This window comes from Protopterus annectens, chromosome 4.part0 (genome assembly GCF_019279795.1).
Source record: "Protopterus annectens isolate FY-2018-M chromosome 4.part0, PAN1.0, whole genome shotgun sequence".
NCBI lineage: Eukaryota > Metazoa > Chordata > Ceratodontiformes > Protopteridae > Protopterus > Protopterus annectens.
In genome coordinates, this window is record NC_056733.1 from 1281199087 (window position 1) to 1281219889 (window position 20803).

At 36.8% G+C, this 20803-nt stretch overlaps 1 protein-coding gene across 2 annotated transcripts in view; it reads left to right on the top strand.

Annotated features, from left to right (window-relative positions):
• The window catches only part of FSTL4 (follistatin like 4), a 3154652-nt gene that overhangs the window by 2986468 nt on the left and 147381 nt on the right, over window positions 1-20803 (top strand). The window contains exons 11-13 of one of the 2 annotated variants that reach the window (XM_044069164.1): window positions 5056-5082; window positions 11086-11204; window positions 11774-11923. In XM_044069164.1, coding sequence (XP_043925099.1) covers window positions 5056-5082; window positions 11086-11204; window positions 11774-11923 — 296 coding nt within the window. The remainder of the gene's footprint in view (window positions 1-5055; window positions 5083-11085; window positions 11205-11773; window positions 11924-20803) is intronic. The other variant, XM_044069165.1, reaches the window with a different exon arrangement.

Consider the following 20803-nt stretch of genomic DNA (forward strand, 5'->3'; position numbering starts at 1 on the left):
CCACCTAATCACAAAAAGGTTTGCATCCAGATCAAAAGATGTTATTGTGCCCCTCTACTCATCAGTCATCAGACCCATCATAGAGTACAATGCCCCATTTGGGATGTTCCTTACAAGACACCTGCAACAACTGGAAAGACCACAGAAGTACTTCACCAAGAGGATCACTGGCCTCAAACAGATGCCCTATGCAGCTCGACTGAAGAAACTCCAGCTGTACTCAGTTGCATACCACCTACTCAGAAGTGATCTTTGTCTGACATACAAGGCCATGTCCAACCTAGAATGGATGGACATGCTCCACCTAAAGAAAACCTTATCCCCTCGACCCACATGCTCTAGGGATCTAAACCTCACCACAACAATAAATAGGATGTGTTGGAGGGATAGATTCCAGTCCCAGAGACTTCTCATGCTTTGGAACAAGATTCCAATCTACATTAGGCAGAGCTCCTTGCTAACACTCTTCAAAAGAAACCTTGATGAGTGGATGGGAAACATAAAGTTTACCCCAGGGATCACTTCAGTGGCTCTGCTGAACAGAGGCACAGGGAACTAATCTAAGGGGGCAGTGAAAGCCAGCACATTCTGGCTAGGCTTATAAATGCCTTTGGGCAGAACCTATGAACCTATGAATGGCACACCGTGATGCTTATCCCACTCCACAAAGGGGGAGCCACGATGGACCCCGGGAACTACCACCCCATTAGTCTGATGAACCTGGTCTGCAAGGCCATGGAATGTATCATCATGGAATTCATAAACAAAGACATTGGTAATCTCCAAACTCTGGTCCAACCCAGTTCAGGTTTGTAAAAGGCAGATCATGTCTCCTAAACCTGATAGACTTCTTTGAAGTAGTCACCAAAGCCATAGATGAGGGTAAGTTGGTTCACACAGCCTATCTAGATCTCGCCAAGGCTTTCGATACCATCCCCCATTCTGGAATTATAGATAAATTTGCTAAACTAGGTATAAATCCCTATGTCACAAGATGGGTTGCCAACTGGCTCATGGACAGAACCCACACTGTGAAAGTAGCAGACTCCAAATCTGACTTCAGACCAGTGACAAGTGGAGTACCACAAGGTTCAGTCCTGGGTCCTTTCCTGTTTGGTATCTACTTCTCTGAAGTACAGGCTAACACAGAAGGTCTTTGGCTAACAAAGTTTGCCGATGACTGCAAACTAGGAGCCATAATCAAAACTCCTAACGATGTGGACATCCTACAAAAGGGCCTCACTGAGACAGATGCCTGGTGTCAAAGCCATGGCCTGAAGCTCAATGCCAAAAAGTGCATTGTCATCCCCTTTGGTAATAAATCTGTACCCATGAACTACCACATAGGTAGTAGTCTACTTAACATGGAAAGTGTGATAAGAGACCTTGGGACACAGGTGGACAGTAGTCTGTCCTTTGATAATCACATCACCACAGTGGTGAGGAAATCCGTCTACATGGCACACCTCATAACAAAAGGTTTCTCATCCAAAAAAAAAGAAAAGAGGTCATTGTTCCCCTCTACTCATCACTCATTAGACCCATTATAGAGTACAACGCCCCTTTTGGTATGCACCTCACAAGACATCTACAGCAACTGGAAAGGCCACAGAAATACCTCACAAAGAGGATTACTGGCCTCAGACAGATGCCCTACGCAGACCATCTCAAACAACTCCAGCTTTACTCCATCGCATATCGCCTACTCAGAAGCGATCTCTGCCTAACATACAAAGCTATGTCAAACCCAGAGCTATTGGACATACTCCACTTAAAGAAATCCCAATCCCTCCAAGCTACATGCTCTAGGGACCTAAATATTGTCACCACAATAAACAGAACATGCTGGAGGGATGGATTCCTGTTCCAGAGACTTCCCATACTCTTTAACAGACTACCTATCTATATCAAACAGAGCTCCTCATTAGCACTCTTCAAGAAAAATCTTTATGATTGGATGGGAAATAGGAAATTCAGCCCGGGGATCACTTCTGTGTCTCTCCTCGACAGTGGCACAGGAAAATAATTTTCTTGGGTGGCAAAAGCTAGGGTACCTTTTTGGCTAGGCTTATATAGGTCCTAGGGCAAATAGCCTAGTACATACCTATGAACCTATAATTGTGGGATTAAGTAATGAGATTTTATATTCCATTCTATGCCGTCAATTTACTTCCTTTTCAATGAATCTCTGTGACTGTTTTTTATAAGTAAACAGCTAGAATGATTCTGTGATATTCGTATAAGATATTTTCTTTCATTGCAAATCCAGATAGGCAACTGAACTTTAAGTTTTGGAGGGCACAAGCTGTTTTTTATTCTGTACTTTCTTAAGCATTAGCTATGTTTTATTAGTATTCATGCAGGACACTTATATTAGCATTGCACTGTGCAGTGGTTATTCAAAGATGTTAGACTACAGAATCCTTTGTGCATCTGAATTTTTTATGAGTGAGGGTCCTTAAATGTGCATTCTGAAAGAAAATGGATCCAAAGTATTCTGCATCACTTCTCTTTGAGTCTGTACTTCTATTAGTAATGCAACCTAATATCTTTAGTGTGTTTTAATATTTTTGATCACTAAACCACAAAATGTGGCCACATTTTCAAAGTTAAATAATAATTAATTTGTCACCAATTATATGCATACTTCAGTGATCTTTATAGTTCCAAATGAATAGTCTAACTGGAAAAAAAGAACAGTTTTAGGAATAATTATACAATTCCAGTAGTTTTGTTTATGGTCTATATTTGTAGCCAGATTACATTGAAAAATTTCTCATGAAGGAATAAAAAAATCACCAAATATATGGCTAAAGAAATATATTTGCAAAATGAAGCTTTCCAGCATTGTTCTTTCCTAATATGTTGTCACACTTTCAAATATTAATTTATGCATACAACCTCAAATGGATATTTTCCTAATTGTACAGTGGTGCCATTATGTTACATTGTTACATGTAAAATGCATTTTTATAGCAAACCCCATTAATTAAATGACAAATTTGTTGATTTGAATTTCAGAGTCAGAGTGAACAACAATATTGGCATTTATTGGGTACAATGCTGTTTACATACTTTTAATTCTTAAGCTACAAGTAATTCAGAGCTCTTTTTGTACAGCCAGAACACTATTTTAGGCCCAAATGGAAAACATTTCTAACTATGAAAAGGTATGCATTATTAGTTGCATAACCAATATGCATTTTAAGAAATGACATGTATCAATTTAATTTATCTACTAGTAAGGATTCCATGAAGACTTTGTTAAATACCATTAATTTGCCCTACTTTATTGCACATTTTAGTTCTGCAATATAAACTTTCCTGAAAATATTTTGAATTTAATGACTGAAAGAGCAAACAAGAGGTCTGATCTTCATAGCCAGTATATGAATATTAACAGATATTTGGTCATCACACATTTGTTTTTTTGACTGCCTTTAATTAAATATGGCTGTGCTTTCAAACCATAATGCTGTATTCATCCTGTGTGAAACAGATAAGAATTAACAACTCTGACAATGGCAGAAAGTGGAGTTCAGGTAGCAGACGGTTCACCTTCTCATTTATTCTTGAAGCTGGTATGACTGAAGACTTAACATCACAGACTCAGAGGTATAGCAAGGGTGGGGTGAAGGGGGCTGCCAGTTTGGTGCAAGGTGTTTGGGGATACAATTGGGAAGGTTGTTCTTGCATTCTTTTCTGTGCCAGCATTCAAAAGCATTTCAGCATTTCATAGCTGATTGATACAGTAGAAGAAGTTTTTTTTTTCATTTTTGCTCTTCATTTGAGAGGTGAGGGAATGGGAATCTGACTGGAACACCAGATTAAGGGAGTGAGGACTGAAAAGCCACGGGTGTGAGAGGTTAGAGCGCAAAAAGATCTTGGCACAAGATGAGCGTACTTTGTTTTTTTTTGTGTGTGTATGATGAGCTGTGGAGGAGTGCCACATCAAGGACAAACACCAAGAGTTAAATCTGTCAGTTAATGGCTCTGTACAGACTGACAAACATTCTATCTGGTACAGATTAAGTACCAAACATTCTATCTGGTACAGATTAAGTGTCAAACGTTCTATCTGATAAAGATTAAGTGCCAAACATTCTATCTGGTACAGATTAACTAAAGTAAGATGCTAATGTCTTTCTGTAGAGCCAACCATATGTTTAAAGCAAAAATAAAGTACCAAACCAACAAGGCTGGGCTAAAACTGAATTTAATAACACAACAAGAATAAAAGTAAGTGCTTTTGCGTTACTTTTATTCTTGTTGTGTTATTAATTCAGTTTTAGCCCAGCCTTGTTGGTTCGGTGCTTTATTTTTGCTTTACATTAATATGTTTGCTTAGTACTGCACCTTACTCTAGTCTTGTATATATTTTTTATTGCATTCAACCATAAGTTTGCTTGGTGTAATTTAACTCTGTAAGAATGTGCTATTTATACAGAACTAACAGTCATATATTTAAGTACTAATGGCTATCACAGTGGATTCACATTAGGTACAGTTTGAAAACTGTTCTTGTCAAACACAAACTGGTTTGTAGTCATGTTAGATTACAAAAGTAGTGCTTATCTAGGAAAGCTAAAGAAACATGCAAATTACCTTTACTAATGTATATCTTCTTTATAACTTGAATTTGTTAAATGCTTTGTCATGCTGCAAATGGTGGAGGATCAGTGGGGTGTTAAGAAAGGGTGAAAAGGCTTTAAAATGTTACCAGCCATTAAACTAACCCTGAGTACCCAGAAAAGGGTAAAATGCAACATGTAGCATATGACTATGCAAAGCAAATTTAAATCAAAGCAGTCTGTGTTCTGAAAAGAAATCATGCTTGTAATATTCAACAAAAATATTGGCACATACTTTTGAAAGAATATAATATTAAGATTGCAGACCTTGGATTTCTTTGCATGATACAGTATAAGCAAATATGACAAAATGTTGTCAGTACAAATGTATCTTAAGATTAAACAAACAGTAAAAAATCCTTGACTTTCTGTTTTTCTTTTCTTGGTTATTTTTATTGCTGGCTTTCCCACTTTGATGCTGCAGTTGCAAACATACTGTGGCGAGAGGAAGGTACTGCAGTAAATTTATTTTGTTGTAGTGGAAATGTGCTTGTCTAATGTTAATCTCCTTCATAACTGGACATCCTTCACTAATTCTCCACCTCTCCTGTAAATGCATACATTATGTATCATTGCAATGGCTGCAAAACTTAATGATGGCACTCATATTAGAAAAGATTTATTATGTCTCCGCAGACTTTTCAATTCATTGTATAATTACATGCAATATATTCCTCTATCATGCCAATTCAGATTATTTTATCTAAATCAATTTGTATGTAAATGTTTCAAATGCACTATCTCTCTATCTTCTCTTTTCTTGTAAATTATGCAAAACATGTGAAAATGTCCTGTCCGAACGACTGACATTCTGAATGCTCATTTGTGTGATGCTGAATGCAGTTCTAAATCAGATTTGAAATGGATCATACCAAAGTTTTATTCTCCTACATTATTAAGTATAACAGAAGTATATAGTTTTTCATGTGAACACCTTTTTTAAAATTGCTAGAAAAATGAGTATAGTGCATTGACAAATACCCTTTAAAGTTAAAATAGTATGCAGTAAGGGCATCCTGACATCATCAAGTTTGTGCTGCAGTTCATTGCTGTAACAGAGTTTTTCAGCACTTTTTAAAGGAAACTCTTCCCCTGTCTTTATACGAACACTATGTGGAGACATAAATAATGTTTGTGCCTGTTGCAGTATTTATGTTTCTTGATGACTGATGAGTAAATAAACATGGCAATGAGAAAACATGCTTGATTCTGTTATAAACATTGATCTCTGCTCATGAAAGACACTATTGCATGAGAACTTTCATAGATTAACATGTTCAGTAGTACCAGACAGTGTCAGGCTTTATCTATGATTTTCTACATAATTTGACAGTTTGAATTCTCCCATCTGCGCTTGTATTATTTCAACAACTACATCACCAAAATGCATCATCCTCCCTACACATTATTGGAAGTATAGCAACTTAGATTTGAATACAATAATAAACAGGAAACAACGTTAAGAACATTTCTGCTTTGTTATAACAGATTATTATATATCTGCATTTTTGAATATTGAAATAGTATCAAATGTACTAGTTGCTCCTTTTGCATCAGAGTGAATCATGCTGACAAGAACAGTAAGATAAAACACACAAGATGATAAAGGGAAGCTAAACATAATTCATATATCTCAAAAGATAGTGTGAATGAGTTAAAACGTATCTACTGTGGTAGAGTCAAAAATATGAATTTAGGATTAATTTAGGATTAAGTTGTTGCAGTTTAAATTTTTCCATGGTGAAATTTTCAGCCCTGAATAATTCACTTCAAATTAAAAAATAAATGCATTACAAAAGTAATTAATTAAATGATAAAATAGGCATTTTTTTAAATGATTGTATTCATATTTTGTTTATCTGTGATTTAATAAGCAGTCCCAGGGATTCAGAGAGATTTTCGCTACTAGAGCTAATTTAAGCAGCTCTGTCGATTAGTGTGCACATACTAAGCTTTGTTTCAGAGTCAAGGTGAAGGTGCACCAAAGACCACCTCATTAGCAGATAATTGCCTTGTCTGTGAACTGAACAAGACACAGTCAGACCTGACGATGTAAGTGTTCACCTTACCATCTTATGCATTGCAATAGGTTCATAGACTAGTAAAAGGCTAACTGTCCTTGTGGGCCATTTTAAACATAGCCAATTACCCCATGTAAGAATTAAACAATGTACCTTAATCATTGACACAGGCATCTGTCAACAAACACACACAAACACACACAAACACACACACACACACACACACACACACACACACACACACACACACACACATGGACAGCTGTGAACTAATTCACCACAAGGGTGAATGGTGAATTCCATATTAAGATTGTCTTCACTTTTTCCTCCTTGTAAAATATGTGTGTGTGTGCGTGTGTGTTTGTGTGTGTGTGTGTGTGTGTGTGTGTGTGTGTGTGTGTGTGTGTGTGTGTGTGTGTGTGTGTGTGTGTGTGTGTGTGTAATGATTCCCTGACTAACTCTACAACATTATTATTCTGGTACTGGTGCATTTCTTGTTAGGAGAACATGACTAATATATAGTGGTCACTCTCCTGGACTGGTGTATATGTATACAGCTTCAACAGTGGTATCACACAGTGACAAACGACCAGTGCCATTATAAAACAGTAGCAACCTTTGTTTCACTCAGGCTTATCACACTAGTTAAGACTTCTGTACCATGTTAAGTCTTTCTGAATCCCAGGGAACGTTTGTTGAATTATCTAAGTTAGCATGCTAAGACATGGATCTAGAAACTGGATGTCACCAGAAGACATTTTTGATTTTTGTTTACTGGATTCACTGTCTTCAACTGTTTTGTTTTCAGGAGCATTTTTGTGCAAGCCACTACAGAATTTGTAATGATTTACTTTATGTCTTTAGAGTAGTTTTAGTAAGTGTAAAATCACCTCAATAGCAACTTAAAACTAACCTCAATTGCACCAGTAATATGTGACAGGGGAGTATCTTGAAAAAGTAAGGTGGAAAGAAATAAAGAATATGAAATAAACTGAGATTAACCCCTGGGCATAATTATTTACACAGAGATTAATATGTGCATGCAAAACATTCATGACCTAGGTTGTAGTGATACAAACAGTATTAATAATTGATTAGAGTGTAAGATGTCTAAAATGAAGAAGTAAGATGAGATAAATGCTGTACCAGCTGCACGCTTTTTATGTCTGTTTCCTCAAGACAGTCTGCCAGCAATTAGGTTGTCCCCTTTTTTTATATCACTCCTTCTGGCATACATGTGGGATGAAATCCATCAGAAAGGGGGGCATTATCCATGTAGCCATAAGTAGAGGATTTAATTATACACCCTAGCTCCATTGCTATGCCACACATCACTTTACTGAAGCAGGGATCACATTGCCAGATCAGTTAATGTGTGTGTTTTCCTCCACCCATACATTATTCCGATTATGGCACTATGCATTATTTGGCTAACCTTATGCTAGGCTCTCCCAATACATCCTGATGCATTGTCTTCAGCATCTGCTAAAGGCCCCCTTTGTTATTAGATAAACAACCTTCCCTGACTTCAGCATTAGTAAGCCAGTGGTATCCACTCACTCCCACTCTCCAGAGCCAGCTTCTGTAGTGCCTGGGTCCTTCTCTGGTCCTGTTTTTTTTTTTTTTTTGTGTAGCAGCCATGAAGCTATCCAATGTGAAATAGGGTTCATTTGACATGCAATAGTTAGTTACACAGCAGTGAACTTGAAAATTGTCATGCAGGGTAAGTTTATATTTTGTGGTTCTTATCTAGCCCTTCCTAATACCTCATTTAGGCTACATGGATTGCAAACATATTGCAAAATGCCCATCTGACAGAGATGTGTATTCTTTCTCCTGCAGGTTCCACTGTCAACTCATTTAAGTACAAAGAATCCCCTCAATGAAAATTGCCGCTTCTGCACTGGTGAATAATCACCCAGCTGTAGTATGTCATGTGATCTCCTGAGTCACTGCTTGTAATTCATAACAGATGGATGCTATTGATGGCATTCTGCTTATCACAGGTTATATTTCTCAGTCTCATCCATTATGGACTATGTACACGCTAACACAAACTTCCCCCAGGTGCCTGCACATCTGGCTGCCTTTTGATTATTCTTCATGGAAGAGGCTAGCATTAATGGCCTTGCATATCCGCTCTATGAATCAGCAGTGTCCTATGAACAGTGATCATGTCTCATGTTAATTTATACTTACCTAAGCAAGATCTCTGGCACAAAAGTATGAAGTGCCAAACTCGGCTAATATGGCTTAGCCTTGGTCAGTAGCATGAGGACTTGAAACCGATCGGTATTGATGGAAAAGAACAATGGCTTCTGTCTTTCCCATCCATAAATAAGGGCTCGCTAAGCATAACATACCAAAACTGATACCCGAGTGTTGTGTTACAGATGTCCACTCTGGGCAGTTCAAGACAAAATGCATGTCACAAAGGTACAAATATGGAAAGGAGAGCTTCTCCTTTTGAAATGGCAATAGTGAATTTTTGGAAACATGTACCAAGGCATAACTGAGCATATCAGGTATTTCACCATTCCTGTTAGCCAAAACAGAAGCAGTTAAAAGCAGATAGTTAAAATATCTTGATGGTCCTTAGGGTGGTGACCTCAACAATTGGTAAGCCAGTGGTGCCACCTCACTGACATCCTCCAGACACACTGTTACCTCACTTTTCCATAGATGATGGAAGGGTGAGAGAATGAGTGTTTCACTTGGGAGATGGGGCACAGTCATCATGCTTTCTGAGGGAGGCAAAAAAAAAGAACATTAAAAACATTAATTTAAAAATTCAGCTTCCTAGTTCTGTTTCCCACTAGAGCTCATTGGTTTCAGGGACAGGTTTTCTTGTTAGGTGTCAGTATATGGGTTATCATGTGAAACAGAACACCGGTGTTTTGTACACAGAATGTTACATATTACTAAAATGAATACACCTAGAAGAAATTACAACAAAATATTAGTCAGAACTTATACTATCTGAAGTATTTGTCAACACAGATATCTTTAATATGTTAATATTTAAGATATAAAAATTCCTTTAAATGTTCTTAAATCTAGTGCATACAAAGCAATACAAACAACTGTTAATATACAGTATGGATAATATAAAAAAATAATTTCAGGATATTTGAGATATATATATATATATATATATATATATATATATATATATATATATATATATGTATATATATATATATATATATATATATATATATATATATATATATATATATATATATATATAGGTCCCCTATGAAATCCCGAACATACAGAATCCCGATGCCCAAAATACCGAGATGAAAAGCCCGAAACCCCACATTACCGAGACGTTGAAAGCGCGAAATTCAAAATCGCAAAACTAATACATACATACAGCACACACACAAACATACACACACCCTCCTCCCATGACCAAACAAACCACCCTACACTAAAGATAAGCAGGGGGGATTTGCCCCTCTGCACCCCCCTACTTTATTATTCTAACTTCGAGATCACACAAACACATACACAAGGCAAACTCACACCCACACATTACAGTCCCTCACACACACACACACACACACACACACACACACACACACACACACACACACCACAGTCACAAACACACTTACACACACTAAAGCCCCTCACAAACACACTTACACACACATACTTAACTGAACTGCAACACCAGAAGTGCTAACTCAAAATCCCTTAGCATCGGGATTTTGAATTTCACGGTCTTTTGGCAATGTGGGGTTTCGGGCTTTTCATCTTGGTATTTTGGGCGTCGGGATTCTGTGCGTTCAGAATTTCATAAGGGACCCATATATGTATGTGTATATATATATATATATATATATATATATATATATATGAGGCACAATCAGGGAGACAACCAACATGCACACATATATAAACTTGGGTCCATCTGTGTTTTCCACAAAATTGTTAGATTTTAAGGTATAAAAGATGCTTCAAGTACACAAAGCTGTTGTAGGTAAACATATCCTTTATAACAAATGTTTTCAAGGACTAAAGATTATAAGCATAGGGTATGCAAAGGGTGCTTCTTATTGAATTATACAGATACATTAGGTTACAGCATGCCATTTTATGCTGACATAACAAAAGTAAAGGTGCCTGACAGTTTGGTAAGAGGAGGTCATATGAAGGAACAGATGCATTGTAAGTGACATTTCAGAGACAGCTGAAGGAAATTTGTTAAATGATTTACCACTTTGTTTTCGTCTTTGCCAGATATGAAAACACTAATCATACTTTTTGCAGTGGATCATTATTATGATTAAAGCTTTAAAAGTCTCTAAAAAATCAAGACTGATTCAATTATTTTACTTAGATCATGTTGAAAAGCATTTTAAAAATAATAACATAATTCCATTATAAAATAATATGTTTATGTTTTGTGTTTTTCCCCAAAGGCCTTAGTGTGGGAAACATGTTTTATGTTTTTTCTGATGACGGAATCACATTAATTCAGCCAACTGAGTGCGAGATTGAAAGACACATAAAATCAAATGAGAGGATTGCTGCAAGCTATGTAAGTTGACATAAGCCTTTGTTTGACACAACCATATGAGAACAATGGTATTTAATCACTCATGAGTTACATAAATCAGATATTCCCAAGCTAGGCACTGTCACGTTATATAATTTCAGATGAAGTACAATGAAACTTTATTGGATATCTATCACATAAAAAAAAATGTATTTCTCTTTATATAATGCAATTCCAAGAAACATTTGCAATCATTTTGATCACCTACAGTGCATATGTAAAAGAAAATGCAATTAATCCAGTATGCTTTATGTATCACTATGACAAAATGATCTTTCTATGTGGGAATGGATTGTTGTGTTACAAATTACAGCATCACCTGACTTGAAAATACTGTTCCACTTAACATTTCATCTGTCAAGAGGAGCAATTCAGCATGATCAAATCTGTTCATGCTCTTGATGGGAGCTAAGATTTCTTAACTTGACAGCTGCAAAGTAGGGAATTAATTCTGCACAAATGCCATTGTAATTGACCAAAGTTCAGCCTAGCATGACCATGAAGTAAAATCTATAAACTGCTACTGTTTTCTTTTCATTTCTTCCCCTTAGGAAGAAATGTGTCCAAGAGGCGAACAAGATTCAGTTCAGCACTGCACATGGGCTTCGGCGGTCAGCGTCAAAGACAAATACATTTACGTGACTCAGCCTAGAGAAAGCAGAGTGCTGATCATTGACATTCTGGCCCAGAAAGTCATGCAGGTATTTGAGAAAAAGTGACCTATCATCATCTTTGTGTACTAATGTATATGTAGCTCCTTCCTAACATGATTTCCCTGTAGTGATTTTAGTGAGACTATTGCATGGTTATGTACATTTTTTATAAACATAATCAGTGTTTTGCTGAAATGACTCACATATACCCTTGAAAGTGTTATGTTTTAAGTCAAATGCTATGAATAGTGATGATTACTTCACCAGTTGTATAAGCAGTTTTCATGATTGCATTAGATAAACTAAAGGGCATGTTCAAAGTCTGTCTCCATCAGCACAACCAACATCAAGGAAAATAAGCACTCATTTCAGTCTGTTGTTTGCAGAATTATGATAAACATTTTACATACTTTTGCATGAGAATTGTGCAATTAAATATCTAGTTTACACTGTAATTCTACTTTTCAAAAAAGTGCCTGCTAATTTGGTATAGACAGGTAAAGTTGTGGGATCATGAGTGGCTCAAATGAGATTTTTAGAAATTTTTGTATACTTATTTATGTATTTATTTATTTATTGACATTTGCTTACTGGGAAAGTCCGATTGGATAGAATCCCATTTTCAACAGAGGCTCTGGGAGAGAAGCTCCAAATTTTTACAAAACATTTTAAGAACAATAACTTTACAGTCTTCAAAAATAAAGCAAAAACATATGCAGTTTAAATAATTATTACAAATTAGACATAATATAAAAACATTGTTTATTTAAACTGAATGTATAAAAATTGCCATGTTATCTAAATAAAGAAAAATTTAAAGATAATTGTATCAATGGGCAAGGAATTTTCAAAATTCTGTGATAACTTTATTTTGCTTTCATCTCTGTTAATGATGTTATTCTTATTGAGTCAACAGCTGTGCAAATTGATTTCAAAGAGTTGCAGTTAACTATTCAATTCAAATATTACCTTTAGCGTTAACATCTGAGCTACTTAAACTAGAGAATAAATACTAGTGAAGTCTTCTAGTGATAATAACCTTATCAGTCTTGTTATTTAAGTAAAGCAGCTAGTTGCAAGACAGTGAAGACATGTTGTCCTGGAAATGGTCAGTGCTCCTCTAGCAGCTAATAACAAACTATGCCCATTAGGAATTGTATAGCGAGAACTTAAATGTTTTCCTCTGCACAGTACAATCAAATATAATTAGTCAGGTTCTGTATTTGTAGGTGTTCATCCCATTTCCAGGCATCTTGTTGACAGAAACACTTCATACCTATTTTTATTTATTTTTTATTTATTTATTTATTTATTTAACATTTGCTGACCAGGAAAGTCCGACTAGGACATAGCCTATTTTCAGCGGAAACCTGGGGAGAAATGCTCCAGATGCATGTCTTTAGAATGTTGGTGGAACCCGGAGTACCCAGAGGAAACCCATGTAAATGCAGGGAGAAAATGCAAACTCCGCACAAAAGGCACCCCAGCTGAGAATCAAACTAGAGAACCTCTTGCTGTGAGGTGACAATGTATGAGACGATTTTATTGTAGTTGAATAAATTTGCTGCTGTCTAGTTAAACGACAGAGCACTTGATAACTGCACTGTCCTGCTACAAAGGAATAAGTATTTCAAAAATTCTGTTTAGTGGCTAGTTCATCTAAAAGTGTTTGGAACGTCAGCTATGTAGCAGAAAGTGATAAAACCTTGACAATTCCCCAGATGGACCCAAGTTTAGTTAGTGATCGTATTAGCTCTAGTGCTGGGAAGGCTAGCATGGTGGGAGTAGGAGTAGAATAGCGAACATGCAGGTGCTCAGTTTGGGAATGGGGGACAGTTGTCAGTGAAGGAGGATTGTGATTACTGCATTTACCTAAGAAGTATACTGCACTACAACCAGGATATGCAGAAATGCAGTCTAATTATTTGGAAGTCATAGCTGCAGATGGCAGATTACTACCTTTTGAGCAGACAATGGCACCACGTCTGGTGCTCATATTTCACCTCAAAGGGGGTTTAATTGTCTGGTAGACTAGAGTCTTGACCTTGGGGAGAATTAATGGCTCAAACTGGGTAGGGGCATTTCTAATGATGAGAATGGAGCTCAAGGACCACCCAAAAATAAAGTTCTATGTAGGACGATCTACCCTTTGTTAAGAACAGGGATTTTTTTTTTTTTTTTGTCAAGGAAGGAACAGGAACCTTCACTAAAGAAGGACACCAGCATGTCTGCTCTGGTTTGCTATATTCAATTTTGATAGCTTATTGAAAAAGTAATGAGTGACCAGCTGGATTTATAGATTTTGTAGAGCATGATTTGGGAGCATTTGTTAATTTACAGTTAATTTCCGTGTATCTCCCTGTGTTTCTAAATCATTTTACAGCATTTTCAGGTCCTTTAGTTTGCATTTACCATCATTCTCTTTTCGTTTAATCACCTGAGGAAATGTCACAGTACTTTAATTAACATAAACCAGTGCTACATGTTTGTACATTGGAATTGGTGGGCAGTGCTTCTTTACAGATAAGTCCAGAAGTGTTTCTTGTCTTTTGCCTTAATTTTATTTTCACTTCCTATAGCTCTTGTCACTATTCAATATTGTTTTGTCTAAATTCTGCATTGCCCCAGGGACAGAAATGTGACAGAAACATAGAGAAATTCATGTGTGTTGTGGAAATGATAATATGAAGTACCAGTAGTAATGGATTTAATGTCAAAGTGATGAATATCTGGTAAGAATGGTTCAACATGCAGTTCTTCCTATACTACTCTAGTACTAATTACTGTCACGTCCTTTAAATAAATACTCCTGTAGTACTCATCACTAATTACTGTCATGTCCTTCAAATAAATACTACTCTAATACTCATCATTAATTACTGTCACATCCTTTAAATAGATGCTACTCTAGTACTCATCACTAATTACTGTCATGTCCTTCAAATAAATACTACTCTAATACTCAATAGTTACTGTCATGTCCTTCAAAAAATACTACTCTAATACTTATCACTAATTACTGTCACATCCTTTAAATAAATAAAACAAGTCTGCTTTAAGAAATACAGTATATTTATTTATTAAACATCTCTCTATCAGCTTACTGTAGTAATCCAATCTTCCATTTATAAGTACAGCAGTGTTAATTGACATCAGTTGCCATCCGGACCTTTAGGGTGGCAATAAAATAAAAAAAAACATCATGTATCATCCAAAAGTGCTTCATATCCCCTGTATTCATACTATATGCAATGATATCAGGTAGTGCCATCTGTGCCAGGGAGAATACATGCAGGGGAGTACATATGTACATATGCCGGGGGGTACATATGCACATATGCCAGTATAGCTAGCTTGAGTTTTTGTACAGATGTCTGAGTTAAAATATATTTGTAAAGTTACTTGTGTTAAAAATGCATCAACAGTAGGTCCTGCTGGACAAAAAGAGTATGCATGTGTATTAGGTTGTATTGCTGCAACTGATCAAATGTGTATGTTTATCAGAGAACCCTGGAAGGCTGTGTGTGTGTGTGTGTGTGTGTGTGTGTGTGTGTGTGTGTGTGTGTGTGTGTGTGTGTGTGTGTGTGTGTGTGTGTGTGTGTGTGTGTGCATGTGTATGTCAGCTATCAGGAACAGGGAGACAGAGCTCCAAAGTGGTCAATGCAGAGTTTGTGTAAGCCTGGAGAGATTAAGAAAATGCAGACACAGGTCTGGAGAGTGCTCCCTGTGTGCTCTTAAGGGAAATTGTGCTTGGTGCAGCGAACTGCATCTGAAAATACTGTGTGAATCCATCTTTGCTCTTAGTGACCGTCCCTCACCAGAGTCAGTGGTGAAGATCGAGTCTCCTTGTTTGCTGCCTCGGAGTAGAGACCCGTTATAATATCAGCAAAGTTCAAACACATATAGTTTTACACTGGACAGTATCCACAAGTGTCTTCTCTATGCAATAAGAAAGCAAAACTACATCATAAACTATATTATTTCAGATTTCTTTGTAAATAGTTTTAAATAGATTTCTCCATTTTAGCATTTCATTACCACAGCAGTCTATAATCCTGAAGTTCCAGACCCTTCTGAGAGGCATCTGTGCCCTTTTTTAATTTCGAGAAAGCATAATGGTTGACCAAATGCAATTTTGGGCAACAGTTCAATAAAAAAAAAATTATGCCAAAATAACTTTCACTGAACCTCAGAGAGAATTCTTCTTTCCAGGTAGGCAAGCTGCCCTACACGTCCCATGTTGGGGAAAGCTCCACCCCCCCCCCCAAACTTATATATATCTATTACAGGTCACACAAATGTGGATAAAGGAAAAGCACCAATGTTGGCAAAAGTTATTTCAACATAATTTCTCCACCAAAGTGACTTTTACTCAAATCTCATTCAGTCAATCAACTGGCATCCGATTTCTAAGTGTTAGGACTGTTTGATTACTCTGAAATGTACTAATATCACATGTACGAAGTGCAGGAAATGTATATTGATCCAATGGACATTTCTCTGCTTGTGCCCTACACCGATTCTTTACAGGACACACACATACACACACACACACACACACACACACACACACACACACACACACACACACACACACACACACACACACACACACACACACACACACACACACACACACACACACACACACACACATGTACACACACACACACACACACACACACACATGTACACACACACACACACACATACACACACACACACACACACACACACACACACACACACACACACACACACACACACACACACACACACACACACACAGCTCCCCCCCCCCGTCTATGCAGAAGCATATGTTGGTACAGTAGAATTATCTTTTCAGATCATATATATTTTCACATATCAAGATTCTAACTCAAACTGAAAGAAACTTTATTTATCACAGTATTTTCTCTAGCACATTCAATAAACAGTTACAGCTTAGAAATGTTATAGTTTTTCATCTCCAACTTTTCATTATGGGATCTACTGGAGACTTCCCGATATATTACAACCCTGTCACTGCACCATTCAATTTAAAATGTAATTTCATTCAGCAGATATAAAATCTTGTTTTAGGACTAAATTCTCCAATGACAATTTAAGAATGTATGACGTGTATCCTAAAATGAGTATTCTGTCTCTTTGTTTTAAAGTAATTGAAAACTGTATGAACTCACAGTTAATCCAAATTCTCTCTCATAATTGTTTACAGTTTTGAGTATTTTGGGCAACCACTTTCAGTACTAACTATACTAGCAAGAAATTTGTCACTGCTTGCAAACTTCCAAGTTAGCTTTCAGTATGTATTTTTGAGATGACGATCATATAGTTAATGATGTAGACCTCTACTATCCCACTTGTCATTTAAAGCAGCAAAGCTTCCCCTGATTATCAAATCCAACTTCACATTTTCCTAAAATCATAACAGTCTGTTGGAGCCAGTTTCAATTCACCAGCATATTAGCAGTCTATAGCTTTGCAGACCAAATATATGCTCTAGCAATGTACTATAATCACTTAACTGGTATCCAGAATAAATATACTAACATCAGAAAATGCATCATCAAGTCTTCTCAGTCTCCTTGGATTCACCTTATGTATGGATTGCGTTACAAAACAGAATGCATGGAAAGAATGGAGAAAAGAATCCCCTTAACACATCAAACCTGCAAAATCACAAAAATCATATATGGGACACAGGCATTTCTAACTAATGACACCAAAGCAAGGCACTGCAAAATTCTCCAGATACATCATCTGGGAATTCCCAGAAAAATCTGGCATTCCATTAAATCTACTGTCTGTAAAATATTTTCCCAAAATTCAAGTCTCCTTCAAAAGTAACTCCAGAAATGTTCCAGGAAATACACATTAATTTCTCCTTTTCTTTATTCAAGAACGACACTTATTTTAATGTTTCTCTTCTTCCTCACTCTCCACTCCTCCACACCAATTCTTTGAACATGCCCCTACAACTTTGAAATGCTCTCCCACAAACAAGTTGAGAAACTCTTATCTCCCATCAATTATAACTATACTCACAACTTTCACAACCTGTATCCAAAAATCTCATCTTCTCGGGTCTCAGTCATCTTCAAACTATACAATATTGTAATCTCACCCTTACAGCAGGACTAGTACTTTCTATCTTGAAACTTGCTATTAATCAAAGTATTCAATCCTACATCAGCAGGTGACTCCAGGCTTGCTGATGATTTATGCCCGATGTCAAAAGTCCTGGATAAACTCCTTTATGAGCAAATATTCAAAAATTACACAGGCAGACAACACAGCTTCAAACCAACAGCTAGCGCTCAAACTGCTACATTAATTACACAGTTGTTTTTATGTTTACTGGTGCTATCATTTTATATCTAAAATTAAATTTTGAAACTGTGACTCACAGCCTACTACTGCTCAAACTAGCAGAATATGGGCCCTCCTCTGAAGTTACCAAATGGTTCCATAGTTATTTGGATAAATGTTCTTTTGGTTTTTGAAGCCATTACTTTCCAACAAATGCAGGCAATATGACAACCTACTAAAAGGCTCAGTGTTAGCCCCCTATGGTTCCATAGTTATTTGGATAAATGTTCTTTTGGTTTTTGAAGCCATTACTTTCCAACGAATGCAGGCAATATGACAACCTACTAAAAGGCGCAGTGTTAGCCCCCTACCCCACTCCAGCTGTTTTTCCTGTAAATCAAGGCCTTATGCTGGGATCTTTTTAACCTTAACATCTTAACATGACAGAATATGTCACTGATGTAGTATTTACTGCTGCTCATAAGACACCACAGCAACTTACCTGTTAAGTACAATGTAACTTTCCCTTATATGGAACTGGTTAATGATCACAAGCTGTCAATTAACACAAAAAAACCGACTGTCTTGATATTTGGTACTCCCAAGAGGTAATCTAAACTGATATCTCTTACAATGGCAGATTCCTTGGAATTTGGAAGTTAAACATATTATGTAGTTTGTAATTTTCAAAACTGGTGTGTTTATTATGTTCAGACTAGCTTTCTGTTCGTACAGTTAATTTGATGCTTTACTTGTTGCAGGGCTGTTTTAAAACTATTTGTTTTGTTACACCATTAGTTTTCTGCATCCTTATTTTTGTCATGTTTTGCCTTGTGGCTGTACAGTAACTGAAAAGGATCCTGTAATAATTTACCTCATCTGGCTGTCAAACAAGATGAACTAATGAATGGTTGGATGAATAAATTAATAAACAGAATAAGTAAATTCTGAATCACAGAGATTGAGATCAGCCACTGTTATTAGGGTCCGTGTAATTTGATGACTGTATGTTTGTAAATTCAATAGTATTCAGTATTTTGAAGTCATTTTTATCACCTCTCTGGTGAGACAGTGGCACAGCAGTTAGCATTGTTGCCTCACAGCAAGAGGATCTCTGGTTCAGTTAAAAGCTGGGGAGCCTTCTGTGCAGAGTCTGCATGTTCTCCCCATTTCTGGGTACGTTTCTTCCTCTATTCCAAAGACATGCAGTAGGTGGACTGGACACGCTAAACTGATCATAGGTCTGAGTGTGTGGTGTGGAAGAACAGCTGTCAGGGCTAGCTGCCTGTTGGTATGAAACGTGGTATTACATGATTGTCACCGTTGAAGTGAAACCTCAACCCTATGTGCAAAAATGAAAAAAGGGATTGTGGCTGGCTGGATGGATGGATGGATGGATGTTTGGATGGATGGACGGACAGAATTATTACCCTTTTATTGATTGCTGCTTCACAGATTATGTCAACATTCATACTGTAATGAAAAGCAATTCTTCTTAATGAATGTAAAATTCTCTGTAGGAGAGAGTTTCACAATGATAGTGACAAAAGTCATCATGTGGATACCTTAGATAAGTATTCTGAAATCTTGGTCCACAATTGTTAAAAATTGCAACAGTTATGGGTGTTACATTTAATTTGCCAGTACAAGTCATACTTTAGCGAGTCACAAATACTTAAATGAATTGCCATTTTCAGATAACACTTTCTTGAAAAACTGTGCTTCTTTTTAATTTTAATTTAGTCTGTTAGCTGGGTGGAGCTGTATGACACAAATAGCTTTATAAAGGATGAATTGGAAATACTTCTTTAAGATCATAACCAATGTCACACAGATATACAAACAGAGAATGAGAGAATTGTATCTACAACAACAGACTATGTAGCCCATTAGCAGTGTATAACATTAATCATGTGTTGCTTTCCCAGACTGACAAACCTGCTGTATGTAAAAGCATATATCTTGATAAGATGCCCAAATACAGATGGAGTCGTTATAAATATGTTTGAGCCAAAACTATTAATAATTGCAAATTTATATTCCCAAATTTAAATATACAGATATTATTATTAGATTTTGTAATTCTGGGTAAGCACAATACCCATGTAAAAGGCCTTAGGTTTATTTGTTGAGTGCACTTTCAAAAATATTGTAACATTTAAAAAATAATGCCATATTGTGGCTTAATATTATGTCATGAGAAAAAATTGCATTAGAATTCTTTCTTGTGCATTCCTTACCCAACACTAGGAAACACAGCCCCCTTGACTGTAATGAAGTGCTGTGCCTTAACTGGGTCTTCTACAAGTGCTTACTCACTAGTGGTTGGCAACACACTTGATTGCTGCCACTTGCTCAAAAGTTCAGTGCTCAAAACCTTAGTAGCTCAATCTTAGTTAACTATTTGTCATCCCAACACCTGACCCTATTCAAAGGCAGATCCAACACACGATGACTTAGGCATCTGGTTGGGGGGACCATCCTGGCCTTAAAATAAATAAACAAACAAACAAACAAGCAGGTCACTCCACTGCTCTATGTGTGACTTTAGCCTGCATCAGTACAAGTTCAAAGCATGGGAGAAGCAAAGCAGGAAGAATCACGGCTGTGGTTCCT